Here is a 17,657-nt window from a genome sequence, read left to right as displayed (position 1 = left end):
ATAAATAAGGGAATGTGGTGTTCATCCCTCCAATAGAGTTCCACAGACTTGGCAAGGAGTACTGAAGCTGTGCTGGAGGCTCGTGGTGGCCTGACTCCATCCTAAGACACTTCATGTTGGTTGTTCCTTTCATTTGTCACCCATCTGTATGTACACACATTTTTATAGCTACAGCACCTTTTCCCATGGAGCAACAGTGTCAATACCTCGAACATGGTATATGGCTGTGCCAAAGAAAAATAAAAAAACAATATATTGGTCAGGATATTTATCTTTTTTTTCCCTAAAATTGGCATTTGACATGATGATATTCTATTGCCGTCTGGGCGAGGGAAGGGACAAAGGTTCTTCTTTTGAGTTTATATTCAAGTTTTCTCCTTTTTTCTGGTGTATAATTTCTTCTTTTTCCTGTTTAAAAAGAGTTCACACTTTTGTGATTTGTGTGTGCTGCTCTTCATCAAAAGGTTCATTTTCCGGATCAGAGTCAGTGGTGTCAGAGTATCGATAATGGTCTGGCTCATTGTCGCTAACGTCCGGGGTGACGGATGTCGTGCCTATCTCAGAATTCGGCTCCTCCACGGTTTTTGTAAAATACAACTTCACCTGGAATTGCAAACAAGACAAAAAAAACCCCTTAAATATCATAAACAAGTCTTATCACTGCTCATTCAAGAAAAATAGACTAATTTGACATTATTCAACAACATACTTAAATATAAACAATTTATCCAGCTAATATCCAAATTAAATCTTTACCTTGAAGTTTGGCGAAAAGTAGCGGTTAGCTTTGTCTTTGTTGGCCTTGTCCAAGTCATTCTTAGTGAGCGTCAGGATGAGGTAGTCCCTGTCGCTTTCCCTGCTGCTGTCCCTGCAGCTGTCCCTGCACTCTGCGCTCTGCGGTTGGCCCTGGCCCGGTACCCCCTGCTGGCTCTCTGCATTGTTCACCGCCCCGTTCTCCATCTTGTCCCCGCTCTCCTCTGGTCCAGGGATGAAGAAGGTGTTCACCCAGAAGTGAAACATTTTGTCCTGGGAGGGCGGAGTTGATGAGATAGTAGATGTAATGAGAAAGTGGGCCAAACAGAGTAATAAAAGGAACTTTTGATGAATTGTGTTCATAGGCTCAGTCTTGTTGGTTAAGGCTTAAAAACAACAACATGTCTGTCTCTCAATACTTTCCGACTTCCTTACCCTATCTGTGCACTCGGCCCCAAGACCATTTGTTTCTACTACAGACAAATCTTCAACTCACAAATACAGTTGTACTTTTAAAGCAAACATTTCTCAAACAGGAGTTAGTAGTCCATTTGTTACAGACCATTTTCCTCCATGAACTAACATTTGTTGTGTCTACGGCGGCAGGATGGTGAATGTGGGTTTGACTCAAAATAAACTACAGTGTTCATGGTATTGAAGGAACTTGTCAGCCAGTGGCGACAGCGCGGCTAATTAATGGGTTGTTAATCGTTTTTTTGGACAATAGGCGGTCTATGGCACATAGGAACAAGCCATTATCAGGCTTTGGTAAATGCTACTTTTCTGATCTCTTCTAAATGCTTCAGTCAAATGCCACTGATGTTCTTTGACCAAGCAGATCATGACATTCAACAACCAAAATGAGCTCAGTGACAAGGACCAAGCAAATAAAGCTACGATGAAAGCCCCTGAGCGCACACACACACACAACTAACCTTCTTCATCATCTTATTCTGTTTATGGAAGAACTCCACTTTGATGTCTCCACAAACTGGCAGCGGCTGGGGGAATTCGAAAAACATGTGCTTGTCCTCGCGCCGCGTGTGAGCGGGATTCGACGTGTGGATCTTCACTTTTAGCTGGTACACCACAAACTGGGGATCTGCAAAAAGTCCGGGAAAGAGACAGAAAAAACATGGAGCGAGTGACACAGGAGTGAATCAACAGAGCAAGACAAAAGAACCCACCACTGAATAAGTGCAAAAACATTAAATTAAGGAGGAGTAAGGGAACATAACAAGCTACAGAGACACAGAACCAGGCATTGCACACAATTTTGATAGACAGTCACGGTTTGGTCTTGGACCTGCGCAACAGGTTGCTTATAGAATAATTTAACCCTTCCTTCTTCCTGTCAGGGTGGGTGTGGTGTTGGAGATGACATATTACTGGAAGCTAGGCCTACCCTGCTAGGCAACATGTCTAGCTCAGACTACTGCTGCCTGCTGGATCGCAGGATCATATAAAAAGGAAATGACTTAAGTAGTAACAATGGATGAAAGGCTCATTTACCCCAATGCCAATTCCCTTTCTTGAAGCCCTGAGGGGTTGGCTCACTCCTGTTTTTAACGGTACTGTCCCCTTGGAGAGAAAGAAAGGAGATTATCACAAAGGGGACCTGGCTGGTCTGTCAGTGGCTTGACAGCACAGCAGGCACAAACACAGGAGCCCTACACAAATATTTACAGATATCCGTATCTACATAGCATATAAAACATACAGTGCATGACTTTAAAATGAAGGTGTGCATCTTAAACATTTGACATGGCACCTGGTGTGTTGAGATGCACAAAGGGGAAGGAGGAAAGAGGGAACTTGAGATTGCTGACAATCACCAACCACCACAAAACATCAGAGTATTCTACGGCAAGTTTAACAAACTGAAACCTGTTACGTTGACTTATTTGTTACAGAAATATCAAACTAGCTTCTCTACTTTTACTGCTGGGGTGAGTGAAAACCTGGAGGCTAGAAAAAGGTTTGTGTGTACATGTTTATTAAGAGTAAAATATACACACACACTTTATTAAGATGTCAAACTACCTTTTTTTTTTTTTTAAAAATGGGAGTTAGTAGGGAAGACAAAGATCAATTTAGTCATGGTTGCCGTGCACAGGCAAGTGTTCGGCGTTAAAAAGCCACAGAAATAAAAAAAGAAGAGGCGCCTTTTCTGACCAACAGTTGAAAACGGACAAATTCAGATATAAAAAAAGCCTAGCGTGTGACTCAGATGGGCTTGAGAGGAAAAACAGGATTATTTAAAGTCCCCCCCCACCCCCCCTCCTAGGACCATAATAGAGATCTATATACAGTCAAATACACAGCATTAACATGTTAGGAAAATATAGACATTGACAATAGCCATGCATTTTTACTGAGAGGTGAAAGAGCGTCATGATCTCTGAGCAAACATGCAGTGATATGTAAATACTCATGACTGAAATTAGCTACAGTGATTTAACTCTCAAGCGCTGTGCCATTGTGTGTAAAAATAAATCACTGAGCACGAGTATTTAAATTCTATCACTGACTTTTAGTTACTTCCTGGTTATGTGCAAGCAAATAAAACTTGCTTTTACTGTACTATCCGGTGTGTGAGTGCACAGTTTAAATTGCCTCATGCGGGGCTTTAAGTGCTCTCGTCTGTTTAAACAGTGCATATTGTAATTTCTCTGAATACTGTGTGCAGAAAGAAAGTATTACACAGCAGAACAATTGAAAGCACAACACAGCCGGACTCCTATAAAGGCAATCTTTCTGAGGAAGCTAAAAAAGAAAAATGATGGCTCAAATACCTCGTCGTTCAACTTTGCAAGAGTTTGGAGGTTTGCGAGAAAGTAAAATTCTAAGAAGGCAAATCGATTTCTATTTTCATGAACGTTAAAAATTCCATGACGACAAACAGAGGGGGTCTGATTCAACAAGGCTCTTTTTTCTTTTAACAGGCAGAGAATGAGTTGGTCTCGCTGTAAGCAGCAACAACAGGACTTAATAAGAAGCCGCCCTTGTTAGTAAAAAAAAAATAAAAAATACTGCAGTGAGTTCAGCCACACTTAAAATCCCGGCACAGGACGACTCAACTCTACCGTAGCTGACCTGCTCTGTTCCATGGTGCTAAACTGCAGCGTGGGTGAGCCCTGCAACGCGCAACACACCCAAAGGCCCTCGTTCTGTCTGAACAGCAGTATGCATGCCTACGCCCTAGTTTGGAGTTAAGAGTTGAACATGAGCCATGACTCACTGCAGGTGCTCCCGCTGAACATTGGGAGAGTCTCGAACACCATTTTGTGGAAAAGCAGCGCCACTGGCTTGTACTCTAGGTGGTTCTTCAGTAGGTAGCTGTAGTAGTAGACGTAGCGGCGCTGGCTTGGGATCGTTACTCCCTGCAACAAGAGGAACAGTGTTTAGACATCCTGCACGCACAAATCATGTTCTCTTTCCTGTGTGTGTTCAAGTGTTTGCAAATAAAGCTGAAGCTACATATAAAATCGACAACTATTTTGATAATCAGGTCACTTTTCAAGCAAAAATTAGGGATGGGTTATGATTTTCCAATTTTCTAATACTCATTTTTACAATTACTTTTTTTAATCATCAAATAGGTTATGCAACTATTGTCTTAAAAAATATTTTCTCTTTATTTTTACTGGTGTCGGGGAGTAAATAAAGTTTCTGTTTACAGAGTGAACGCCACCACAACATCTCGCTACCATTCATCATCAGAGAGGCCCAGACTGCGAGCTGCCACCTACGTACTAACAACTCTCTGGGGCAATCTTCGAAGAATGGTCGAATAGTTCCCAGTGACTATCGAATAGTATTTCTGCTTAAAATGCTCATCCCTAGCAGAAACGGCAAAAATTTTCTGGGATCAGCTCCTTAATAGTGAGTATTTTCTGATTTTCTCTTGAAAATCTTTACATCATTATGAACTGAATATCTGTAGATTTTTGGCAAGCAATTTGAATATGCCTCCTTGGGCAAGACAATTAACCAAAGGTTATAATCTGTAGACTGAATGAAAATAATTAGCTCCAGCTCCATTTGCAACAGCTGATCTGAATTGATAAAGAGCTGCCATGTTGAGACATTTGGTCTCGACTGATCTCTCACCTTCTTGTCCCTTGTCCTGACTTCACCGTAAAAGTCGAGCGCTTCCTGGGCCTCCAGGAATTTGCCTCGATGGAGGAGATAGGCGCAGATCATGACTCCAGTGCGGCCCTTCCCAGCCTTACAATGGATGGCCGCCACGTGATTGTCATCCTCGCTGAGCCACTGGTCCAGGTCTTCACAAAATGGTTTAATTAGCTCCAGCTGAGGAGGGTTGTGGTCTTCGAAGGGGTACTGTGCAACTGATGCATGACCGGATGAAGGCCCACGCAAAGTTGTAACCAGAGGGGAGGGGAGCACACAGAACAGACCGGTTAGAGACAAGACAGGGAAGAAGGACACAGTGGACATTTTCCATGCCTCTTTTTTTTTTTTTTTTTTTTTAAAGAGGGAAAGCATCTATAGAAGATGATGTAAAACGGCCTACCTCTGCAGTTAAATTTGGCAGCATCGTAGTGTCTTTCTGCGCAGCTGAAATGGGAAGAACATAAACCCAGTTAGCGAACACAGAGGAAGTTGTTAAGTAAACCACCAGTTCAGGTACAAACAATATGCGGAACACTTACAGGTTGTAGATTTTGTAATGGTTTTTATGTTTCGAATCCAAAAACCTGTTTGCAAGAGAGAACATAACCAGATAAGAGAATATATTTATTAGGTCATCTGGCAGAGAAAAATAAATGTAATAAAAATAAATAAACACAATTCTCTTAATGCTTTTAACTTACATTTCCCTTTTCTATGATCACATAGCAGAAGCAACACAACTCACCGTACTACATCGTCTATATTGTTTCTGTACACGCCTTCAAGTCTCTCTGCTGGAAAGCCCATAGCGATGATGTTTGGGTAGATATCTGTTCAGGAAGGGGTCAAGGAAATGTACATTGTGCATGCCTGTGAAAGGCGCAATTAAAGAGGCGCAGAGCAGCACATCTTTAACTTACAGAACGACTAGACCTACCTATGCTTTCAACAGCTATGTAACAGGTCTAAAATGATACATTATTGAAATAAGAAGCTACTCCGGAAAAACTTGCTATTTACCAATTACAATGATGCAGAGGCGAGCAGCAGAGCGTGAAAAAGTTTCAGCTAATGTCAACGAGGTTGTCATTGTAGTTATGGATAGATGGGAACGCAGGGGAGGGGCGATGTGTGTTGTGTTGTGACAGATGGCCTTGACAGTAAGGAGCAGGCAGAGAGGACGGGAGTAACCGCGCTCCTGCATGAGCCAGGCCCACATGTGGGTGCACGAGGAGAGTTCCCGCTCCCTGACCTGCATTTATTTTTAGAGCCCAAAAGTTATATTGGGACGATCGCAAGTGTTCGGCTTATCTCTCTTTCGAGCTCAGCCATACTGGTTTCAATATCTATTTGATTGAATGCAGGCAACACAAAGACACAGGTAGGGGGAAAAAAAAAAAATAATTAAAAGAAACAAAACATCCCTTGTGTTCCGCCTTGCAGGTTTGCAGCACATGCAGCAGAAGGCAAAGACAGTTCAGTGATGGACAAAAGCAACACTTTCCAAACCACACACACACCAGATTCCACTCCAAGTTTAAGTTCTGGTTGCACGACCTTTCTCGCGCTACACCTGGCTGCCTTTCCAGTTGCCTTACATCGCTGAACGGGGTTGCAGGATAGTGATGGAAAATGTCGGGGCCAATTATACGGTGACACAAGTGCAATCTTTAAAAAAGGCACACATCAGTGTCATGTTGCAGCAAAAAGAATAATTGAGTTGGCACGCATATCTTTGAGGCTCGGCTGCAAACGCCTACCTGTAACTGAAGTCTGCTTGTCGCCATAAGCTGTGGGATTTCACACTTTAACCACTGACTAAAAGGGCAACCTTTTTCTTACACTTCCTGTGCCATGGCGTCAAAAATAGAAAAGCTGAATAATTCTAATTGGATGTGTCTGTTTCTTTTCAAGCAGACCTTATTTTTCCAGAGTCAAATCACTTTTTAACTGGTCAGAAAAATTTGACACACGCATCTGACTACCTCTGGTGCGAGAAAAAGCGGTTTGGGCACAGCACGATCTTCAACTCTGCTAGTGTGCACACACACCTGCACAAGAACAACCCTTTTCATGGCCCACGCACAGATACAGTTCCTTATCCAATAAGTAGACCTGCTAGTATAGAAAAATACTGAAATCCAGAATAAGCAGATATATACACAAAGATTAATGCAATTTCAAACATTTTTAGCTGGGGAAAAATTAGCTAAATGGCGGCCTTCAAAAAAAACCCTGTAAGAGGAACTCAATAAGCACACTAACACAGCAGAGGTACGCTCAACATAGACGTTGAGGCATGAATTCAACAAGCCCAATAGCTCATCTATGGCATTATTTACATACTTCCAAGCTACTTCCCTGTAGCTCATGACTCAGTAGGCTATCTGTACATACTGTTCCATAATCCCATCCATTAATGCCTCAAAGACCCAATTGGGAGCCAAATACAGGTTTTCTATGCAATTTGATGGGCTACTCTTAAACCTTGGACTACTGGCAGAGTGATCCCAGTCAGGCTATTAGAAGTGTTTTAAAAAGCTCCAGAGCTCCCAGGAGAGCCTCAGCCCAGGGCATGGGGGGCTTGGTCTCTGCAGCTGGGAGGAAACGCACATACGGGACCCCCGACGGAAGCTCCAAGTAGGAGAGAAGAAGCAAAAAAAAAAAATAAATCTGCCGTTTCAGGCACGCCTTTTCTTTAAAGCCAGCCCTGCCTCAGCTCTATGCATATACGCCAAATCCACAACTGGGAGCAAGAGGGGAGGGGGGGTGGGGAAGGGAGAGTGGGAACCGCCAAGCGAGGAGGGGGTGGGGAGGACAGGAAAGTAGGAGAGAAGAGAAAGGGGGGCACGCAGAGGGAGGGAGAATTAAAGTAGGAGCAGTAAAGAAAAAGAGCAAAGGAGAGGTGGTGGGCTGAGAGGGTAAGAGAGGGAGAGAGCACTCAGACAGCAACACTGATACAAGATCACTGGCAACTCTATTTTAAGGGCAATTCCCAGAACTGTGATACAGCATTACATAACTGCAGAAAGCCCATATTGTTTTTAGATACCACGCCAAAAAAAATTATTAAAAAAAAGGGATGGTTCAAAAGGGCCCACATCTGAACAAGAAGAGACTTCAAGCCAAAGAGAGATACCACTTTTGAGTGGTGTGCCCTCTTCACACCTGCACAAAGTTCTAGTGGCACAATGCACAGAGTCCTGCCACAGAGACATGACACAAGCTTCACCACATTATGAAACCAGGTGAGAAACATCTGCTCAAAACAGTGTCACACATTTAACCATCTGCAGACACATCTACATCGCAACTTACTGCCTGAATTTAGTACAATGTGTCATCTTTAGTGGCAATATTGAATCAATGTAATGAGCGCTCAGCTTTATGTTCTGTAAGGCTTCTCTGCAATGTTACCGAGTAAATGCAACGATGCTGACAACCAGTGGAAATTATAGCCATAAATTACAAGGCCTGTTCAAGTTGTTGTTTTTTTTTAAACTTGATTTGTTGACTAATTGTTTGGTGCAGAAAGTGTCAAAACACAGTGAAAAATGCCCAAGTTGAAATCTTCAAATGTCTTGTTTTATCTGACCTACAGTCCCAAACAAACATTTTCAACTTAGAGCCAGCTAATGTTCACATTTGAGAGACCAAAAGCATAAAAACTTCTCAAACAAAAATAACAAACAGCCAACAATCATTCACCTAAACTGTTGCACACTGATCTTGTGTGGGTCGACTCAGTTAAAATCAACTGCTCCTCTCAGCTCTACAACCTCAAACATCAAATCCAGGACTCAAAAGGCGGTTTGACATCAAGATACAGAGCAGAGGCATCTACCGCAACCATGATCTCTATCAGCACTGCAACACATTAGATTTTGCATTTAGTTGGCCATGGTCAAGCACATAGCTGCTAAACTAGTTTATCACCAGCCCAAATAGGTAAAAGTACCAACTTTAGTACAGAGTGATACTGCACTAGGGAACCAGGTCAACTGCTATCAGTGGCAATAGATGAGAAATGAGTCCAGCAGAGGGGCCAGAAATAGCCTTAGATCTGGAAATAATTGTATCGCCATAAGTGGGAAAGGAAAATGTTGATTTGAGTTGATTTGTTGAAATCCATCAATGAATACTCACCCAGAGGACACAGGTGAGGTGAGGCGAGGCGAGGGGGGGGGGATGTATGACTATTTGCATCATAAACTAGAAACCTACATTATAAAGCAATTACATATATTCTATATACATGTACTAACGTTACAAAAAACACCAAAAAACACCACACACCATGAAATAGAAGGAAATTCGATAAATACTGGACACCATCTACCTGCCTTCAAATACTAACTGATAAAAAAAAAACCTGACTTAATGCCACTAACAAATTCACAAGGTCCACCGCTGGGTGACTGGTATGCGAGTTAAATGGCCTTTTTTCTTATTTAAAAACACACTAAATGTCCAGTTGAACGGGATCTTCCAGCTACAATATGACTGTGACATGTATGTGTGCTGGTTTGACAGATCCACCATCTTTCAAACATGCTGGGTGACAGCAAAGCTCCGCTGTCTGACCAAACTAGCTCGCAAGCTAAGTTAGCAGGAAAGCTACCTCACGTTACTCCACTGACAGTTCAGTTTCCAACTCTACTACTCAACGCAACCATTACACATTACCAGTCGATATCCCGGGTGCTGTGAAAATAAGGAACATAGTGAAGGATACATGTTAAGTCCAGGTCGAACCCATCCTCTTGATATCTCCTTTTGTTCCGGCTGACCATTTCTTTTATAATCGCAGCCATTGTAGCAGGTGACAGGAGTCTTTAGGGGGTAAAATTATGAAAACAGGTTTTTCTAGTATTGGCTGTCTGGTCGTGCGCGTCGCAGTCAGTGGGTCTGCTCTCTGGCTTCTCTCTGAATTTTGCAGGTCCTCGCTAAGACGAGCTAGCCAGCAGAGCTAGCAGTGCCGTCGGTAGGATTAGGAGGGCTTCCTCTGGATCATAAAGACGGGCCTTCCTCTGCTCCTCCGTGCAGGCCCGACTTTCCCAATCCTGCAATTCGTCTTGCGAATACCCCCGATTAAAATACATGCAGTTCTCCTCAGAAAAAAATCTTTAGATGCCAGACAAGGTCCAAGTCTGCGGCTCAATCGCAGCCGCTACGATTGACAGCAAGAGGACAGAGAACTCACCGGTTCCTGAAACCCGTATCCAGTCACTCAGACGCAGCTAGCTCGCTAGCTAACTAGCTAGCTAGCTCGCTAGCTAGCAACAATGGCTAACGATACCTCCTTCTTCGATCCAAAAGCCTCCTAACGATTCAACATTGTCATCGACTGATTGCCAAGAACACATCTGAAAAAAAGTGACAGTCTCCACCTTAAATGTATATAGACTACTCAAAGATCAGAAATCTGCACAGATTGGTTTGACAGTTCCGTCCCGGGGAATCATCTTCTTTTCTCCTTCCTCTCGCTCCAGCTGAACTCTCAGGCTCCCATCATGGCCTCCACCGAAGGAAAAAAAGAAGGTAGAGCAGGCTGGGATTTTAGAACAAAGATCCCTCCGCCTTCTCTATATAGTGCCTCCGTTTAATTTAAACCGCCAAATACAGTATTAACTAATAATGTTTCAATAATTAATATTAGATGCCGATGAGCAACTACTGACGTTTGTAGTTGTTTCAACCCTAAAAAGCACAACAACCGAGTTATCTCGTGCTTCATGCGGAAGGGTAGAGTGAGTCCGCGTGCGACGCTCCCTTCTGTCAAAGTGATCACGTGTGTCTGTAATTAGGGAAGTTTCCAACATAATGTCACTTTTCGCGGTTTAAACTGTCATTTCAGACTAAAGCAAATACACCAGTGTAACCTATCAATCCATAAGACGTTTATCATGTTTACAATGTAAAATTAATGTATTTTGCATTTCTTTTGTCTCCTTCTTATACAATCTCCTCAATCCTAAATTATGCCAACGTTATTAATTGCACTGGCCACAGACAGTCAACGCTATTGTTCACATTGTTTTTATTGACGCACTCTAGCAGTGAATTAATCACATTATGCATTTTTTATGTTATCATATTTTAAAATACAATTAATTATATGTTACGTTCTGTGTATGTAGAATATAAACAGCCTTGTGCCTTGTATATTAAAATTAAAAATATATTCATAGTCTAAAGTTATATGATCATATGTTCAACATTAACAATAACGTTATTAACACAAAAAAGTAATCCAAACATGCAACTAAAAAAGTTATCTGAAGTAAATTGAAAGGTGTTTTACAGGGTTTGGATTAGAGCATGAACAATTACTTAATTCATCAATTAGTCCATCTACAGAAAATCAAACTCAAGCATTTTATCATAGATTAATCGTTTAAGTGCCAAAAATTTACTGGCTTCAACTGATCAAACATAAATATTTACCGGTTTTCACATTCCTTTAGGATACTAAATTGAAAATCTTTGGTTTGGATTGTCACCTTGGACTCGGACTTGTATAGTGATTGGAACGCCTCCCTATTTTCTGACATGTTAAACAGCAATTGATTAAGTGACTCACTGGAAAACTAACTGGCAGATTAATCAACAACAAAAATAATCATTAGTTGCAGCTCACTGCATGTGACTATGTTTCCGCCTATCAGAAAGTGACTCTGGAGACAGGGCCCATTACTATTATGAGAGGGGCTAAAATAATTGAGGATACAATCTCTCCTAATGAACTGTGTGTAAAAATCAGTCTTCATCTGGAACCAGTTGGCCCTACTCAGCCCACTACCATGCAACATGACAGCTGTGAAGTCTTCATGCCAGTGCACCTGAGTGGAAATGTGACTTGTTCATGAGGACACAAGAGATTTAAATGCGCAGCCCTCCTGGTCATTGGTCAGTGACATGACATGTTGGATGTTCAGTAGTTGGAGATTTTATAAAGCACTGAGGGTGCAGTTCAGCAGATTTAAATGGGGTTACCTGGAACATCGCAGATTAAATGATCTGATCCCGTGTGAGGCTAATTAGGTATCTGCTTCTTACAGCGGAGACTGGTTCTCCTCATGGACGAACACTCATCTCAATAGCAATGTAAGCCCTTACAGCTTAATGACTGGCAAAATTAATAAATCCTTCAAGTTCACTCAACCATCTCTTAAGTGTAATTTGAAAGCGTCTCAGGATCTTCTTAATCTGTTATGAAAGATCTAGCTGGCAAAGCCAATCTAGAGCACAACCCAGTGTTTCCCAGTGCAAACAAATGTGCTAAGATATTAGACCATTTAAGATCACCACTGTTGACTGTGCTGCTAGTCTAGTTCACTCCGTTTAGCGGAACATCTAAGAGGTAGACACACAGGACTATATTTGGGTTTGGTGCAGCTATAGAGCCTACCTCCTGTCAGAAAAACCCAAAGTGACTGTGCCCTTTTAAATGCATTTACAGTAATTTCTCCTCCTGTAATGCTTGTGTTTTCCTGCAACAGTTCTTGCCAGCAGATGGCAGCAGTGCCCTTTTGGCTTTTGCAGTCCCAGGGATGCCACACTTCCCAATCAACTTCAACCTTTACAACCTTCACTTGATGAGTATGCACCTTGTACAGACAGAAGTTAGGTATGTTGCAATACCAGTGACACATAGGCTAAACCAGGACAATAAAAAGAAAACATTTAAATAGATGACATGAAAGGGTGTCTTTTTAAGGCTTAAGTACAAAATATCTCAGTACCAGACAGTCACCAATAATTCATATTAACAAATAATCTCCTTTATTACTGCATTTAACATACTTTGTAGTGCTAAAATTTCTGGTCTGTATTACATGAATGCACATGCCCACTTCATAACATCACACAAATCTCATTTCAGGCAAACACCAGCAAGAAATTTAAACAATGGCTGTTTTTATAATGTTGATATTTGAGAGAAAGGCACTTCTTACATTATAAAAAACATCTATGTTGTATTTCACATTTAAACATCAACATGATTCATTAATAGACATCCATACATGTGAATCAAATAGGTACCATTGGTAACTTTCATACAGGTCACACAAATAACTGGACAGACAGAAATATAATTGCCATAAAATGCTATAAAAGTGAAATCAAAACACTTTTTTTTTTTTGTCATGCATCCTTCAGATATTACATGTAAATGTCAAAAATGATTACACTGCCTTGGGATACGCTCCTAAACTTAAAATATTAATATTTAAAAAAAATCTTAACTTTAATTTACTAAAATACAAAGCTTAAATTAATTTGCATATACTGCAACTGCTTAAGAGAAGTCATTTTGATTTATTGTACAAAACACCCACCCTGACAAGACTGGATCGTTATTCATAGCAAATTCATCACTCTCAATTTATTTTTATTTAATATAAAAGAATAACCCATCTAAAATACAAATAAAAGGGATGTATATTCAACCCCCTTTAAGAACCGACTATGTGTGTTTGTAGTATGCTGTTGAGCTGAGCGCTGTGGTCATTACTTGTCCTTCTGAAAAGAGGTGTAGTACTCAACCAACACCTTCCAGGCCTTGGGGGCCATGAAACCATCTGGAGGGTTCTCTCCACTCTGAGCCATGTTCCTCATCTTGGTTCCAGAGATGAACTCGAACTCGGCATGTCTAAGAGAGTGAGGAATGAGGAAGGGCAGTATGGAGAGAGGGGGAGACATGAGTAACTGTTGTGGACTATTCAAATATTACAATATTTACACTTGTTCAGACTTGCTGTGCAGTTGTGATTATGGCCTCATCATAGATTTCCTCTGCAAATACATCTGCTGATGCCTCTGGGCACATTTTCAGTTCTGTTCCTGATTCCAGGACCTGCTCCACAGGTTTTTGTATTATTCTCACTGAAGTGCCATGACTTTGGTTCCCCTTATAAGTTACTACCTGAAACCTATGGTCATGTTTGTGTGTTTTTTCTTTCATCTCTGGACACATATTTTGTCCAGAGGCATCAGCAGATGTATTTGCGCAATAATTACACCTGCAGAGCAAGTCTGAAAACACATGGCGACACGTTCTAATTTGAGAAAGTGATCTACTACACTTTGTCCTTTTCATTCACAAAATAAATAATACTTAGCAGATAACAGGACATTGTGATGGATGTAATATCTGGGCCTATATTAGGTGAAACTCTCAGGTTCTTCACCAAAATGTTTCTTCACTCACTGCTCTTTTTCGTAATAGTCCATAGCCTTCTTTGTCTTGTTGTAGGCAGCTACTCTGAAGGGGATGATTTCCACAGAGGTGAGGCCAGGGGCCATGGTGAGGACCTTGCCTCCGTGGGTGGGGTTATACAGGTCCTGTTTAGTCTCCGGGTGAGGCATTCCTGCAGGGTCCCGGCCAACAATGTAGAAGTTTGCTCCGGCGATCATTCTGGCTCTACAGTGCCACTGGACCTGATGAGAAATTACAGTCATACAGATTAATATTCAATCGCACATATATATCACGGGTAAATAGTTGACAACAAGACTGACTGCAACCTCTGGCTAAACATTAAGCCAAGACTACTCATTGGTCCACACCTCTGTGGGTCCAGCGTACATCATGGGTGAGGGGAAGATGGCAACAATGGTGCTGGCTGGGTCCAGGATACCCTCCTCCAAGACAGCAGCATGCTGCTTCATCCGCCAGTCCAGGGGCACATCGTCATCTTTGGTCCAGCCGCCAAGTGGGTGCAGCAGGAGGACTGGATTCTTGTAGCCTCGCTCCAGCAGACGGCGCTTGGTGTCCTGCATCAACATGGCGTGACCATTGTGGACCGGGTTACGCAGCTGGAATGCGAATACCGCATCTAAGGAGGACAACATGGAGAAGCACAACATATATGTATTTGTAATATTAGCAGCAGTATAATAGTATAACAGAAGCAGTATTACAATACAGTGGAGCTTCATAATCTGTGCAGTCCAAACTTATGTGAAGAATATTGTGCATTTTACTCACAACAAACATGCTCATAATGCCACATAACTCAAATGGACTGTTTAATAACTTTGGCATCAAAATTGCTTCTGTTAAAGGAAAAGTCTGTTGATATCCTTATTTTTTCGTATTGTCAACAAATCCCATGACAAGACCCAAACACTCAATTGATCCTACTAAAAAGTATTACGTGGCAAAAAACCTAATCTAGCTTTCCTCTGTGTCAGAGAGCTACATGATTATTGTTGTGTCGATCCTACATATACCGTCCTAAATACTCACAAGCATACAAAATCTGCTGCAGAAAATAGTCTTCTTCCCTCTGAGTACTTTATGCTGGAAACTTCAGCGTCCAGCTATTTTAGGAATTTGTTTTCTAACAATGAAAGTATATATTTTTTAACCGTTTCAAAATGATTCAATAGAAATAAACCAGCTGGGGTCTGAGAGACATAGTTAAAATCTTTTCATTGGGTTTGTTAACAATAAGAAGATATAGAACATGGTCAGCCTGATCCGTTAAGTGTGCATCACAACATGCTTGCACCAGTGAAAACAAAACAAAACTCAGGATGGGACTACAGAGCAGCAAAGAATACTGAAAAACAAAAATGACCAAAATACATATTGTATTGTGGTGTAGCTAAACAAATGAAACAATCTTGAGCACAGCATTCACGTCAAAGTGAGTGAGATGGAGTAAAAACAGGTAATCACATTGCATTGGTCATTGCTTTTCACAAAGATACATTATGTCTCTGTTGATCACTGGACACAGATCACAAACATCACCATGCAGCTTTAAATTTACCATTTCATTTATTCATCTGGTCCTTTGTCAAGTTCTTCTGAAAGACAAACGGTGCACTGCTAAATACATTGCTTTCATGTTTACATTTATTTATTTTATTTACCAGCTGCGATAGATATTTTTTTTATGGAACTGTATTAGTCATACGTGTCACATCAGTAGCTACGTTGTTTTTTTTTGTGATTTTCTGTTCTTTAAGTGTTACTGTGGCTTTGTGAGTTGTTTAGATTTTCTAACCTGCTTTCATGTCTTTGAACTTCTGCTTGAGCTCCAGCGGAGTAAAGCGATACTGGTCAAGTCCGTCGTTCCATTTGATTCTCTCTAGCACCTCCAGGTCACCACCTACCAGCCAATCACCTCCCTCCATAACCATCTGAACAAGGTGATAAACAGAGAATACCAGTTGTTGTTTGCCGAATATGTCTGTAAAATAATTACCTATGAAATTAATTATGTAAATAAATCCCACTATAAGTTCAATATTGACAGTGAAACTAAACAATGATGTAGGCACCAGAGAATGATAGTGTCTGCATTATGACTGTGTGTGTTGAAGACGTGATGAATGCCTCGGTACCTTAATGTAAGGGTGCTGTGGACAAGTGGTGCCCCACTGTCTGGCACAGCGTTCCTCCTTGCGGTGTTCGTAGAACTCTGGGTTCCTGAGAATAGCCACGCGTGAACCCTGGTACTCGAGCGCTACAGCCGCAGAGCCGTCCAGCTTCTGCTTGGTCTCAGTGCTAACAGGCAGGACGATGGGAATAGACATGTTGATGGCCCCGTCTGAGACAGTAGAGGACTCAGTGATCAAAACCAGTGAACCAAGGCAAAAAATTATTTCAGATATGTTAGTTATACAATACTATGATACAATGCACTTCACACTCAAGAGTAAGAGTAAGAGTAAGAGTGTGGAAAGGAGCAATTAATTAGAAAAAATAGAAGCTGTGCTTTAATTTAATTTCCAACACCTGAACAACACATGTTGCAATTGAGAGTATGTTAAAGCTAGTTAGCAAGCAAGGAAAGAAACCTGACCAAACAGACCTAAAGATTGACATTTCAGTAATTTGAAAAAAAACCAAAACTGTAATATTCACATTTATGTATTTAACAGTGTTAAACAACATCCACTTTAACATCTGTTCAAATGAACACATTTGGATGTGGCAGTACATCAGACAGAGAAGGTTGGGAACTGACTTAGAGATTACAAATTCATATAAAGATCTTGTGAAATTGAATCTGCCCAGGACGAAAAACTCTCTGCCCAACTGATGTGTGGCATCTTACCACTACATCTGGAAACAGGATGTTTCGTGGTATTGCAGAGAGAATTAGATTTCTTAGTTATGCAAGTTAAATGAGGCAGAAAAAGGAAAGCATTATGTTTTATATGGTCATAAATATCATGAGCTTAGAAAGAAGCTTTTCAGTGAAACCAAAAATAATTAGTTATTGTTAGAAGATGCTGAAATAATTAAAAAACTCAGTATAGTATAGGTTCTTTGGTTCTTTGTCTTCGGGTATGTGGTTTGGAGCAAAGACTAATTTTTCTTGAATGTCAGCTGCCAGAAGCCTTTATTTAAATGTTTGATCGTTTCTCATAATACAGTGGGTACGGAAAGTATTCAGCCATTTTCCAAAAATCAAAAAAGTTCATTTTATTTCTCAGTAATGTACACTCAGCACCCCATCTTGACAGAAAAAAACAGAAATGTAGAAATTTTTGCAAATTTATTAAAAAAGAAAAACTGAAATATCACATGGTCATAAGTATTCAGACCCTTTGCCGTGACACTCATATTTAACTCAGGTGCTGTCTATTTCTTCTGATCATCCTTGAGATGGTTCTACACCTTCATTTGAGTCCAGCTGTGTTTGATTATACTGATTGGACTTGATTAGGAAAGCCACACACCTGTCTATATAAGACCTTACAGCTCACAGTGCATGTCAGAGCAAATGAGAATCATGAGGTCA

At 41.1% G+C, this 17,657-nt stretch overlaps 2 protein-coding genes across 2 annotated transcripts in view; both read right to left on the bottom strand.

The window, feature by feature from the left end:
• Positions 1–6: 6 nt before the first annotated feature.
• Positions 7–10,570, bottom strand: ptena (phosphatase and tensin homolog A). Its single transcript, XM_046070968.1, has 10 exons — positions 9,626–10,570; positions 5,636–5,720; positions 5,430–5,474; positions 5,291–5,334; positions 4,867–5,105; positions 3,995–4,136; positions 2,266–2,334; positions 1,689–1,855; positions 757–1,026; positions 7–603 (listed from the first exon to the last, which is right to left on the bottom strand). Exons 1-10 carry the CDS (start codon positions 9,702–9,704, stop codon positions 424–426), a joined length of 1,320 nt encoding a protein of 439 aa, XP_045926924.1. The 5' UTR covers positions 9,705–10,570; the 3' UTR covers positions 7–423.
• A 2,088-nt stretch (positions 10,571–12,658) lies between these two features.
• The window catches only part of LOC123984200 (bifunctional 3'-phosphoadenosine 5'-phosphosulfate synthase 2-like), a 13,827-nt gene continuing 8,828 nt past the window's right edge, over positions 12,659–17,657 (bottom strand). The window contains exons 8-12 of the mRNA XM_046070965.1: positions 16,252–16,457; positions 15,912–16,047; positions 14,464–14,732; positions 14,105–14,334; positions 12,659–13,546 (exon numbers count right to left, since the gene is read on the bottom strand). Coding sequence (XP_045926921.1) covers positions 13,405–13,546; positions 14,105–14,334; positions 14,464–14,732; positions 15,912–16,047; positions 16,252–16,457 — 983 coding nt within the window. The 3' untranslated portion in view covers positions 12,659–13,404. The remainder of the gene's footprint in view (positions 13,547–14,104; positions 14,335–14,463; positions 14,733–15,911; positions 16,048–16,251; positions 16,458–17,657) is intronic.

Source organism: Micropterus dolomieu, linkage group LG15, assembly GCF_021292245.1.
Source record: "Micropterus dolomieu isolate WLL.071019.BEF.003 ecotype Adirondacks linkage group LG15, ASM2129224v1, whole genome shotgun sequence".
NCBI lineage: Eukaryota > Metazoa > Chordata > Actinopteri > Centrarchiformes > Centrarchidae > Micropterus > Micropterus dolomieu.
The sequence above is the reverse complement of the archived record's forward strand: the minus strand, read 5'-3'. Positions and strand labels throughout refer to the sequence as shown.

Excerpts from the sequence above, each read along its gene's own strand:
- ptena (XM_046070968.1), bottom strand. The coding sequence starts at position 9,704 with ATGGCTGCGATTATAAAAGAAATGGTCAGCCGGAACAAAAGGAGATAT. Across the intron at positions 5,721-9,625 it reads GTTCGACCTGGACTTAACAT|ATATCTACCCAAACATCATC; the intron begins GTATCCTTCACT and ends CTTCCTGAACAG. Across the intron at positions 4,137-4,866 it reads TCAGGACAAGGGACAAGAAG|GGAGTAACGATCCCAAGCCA; the intron begins GTGAGAGATCAG and ends CTCTTGTTGCAG.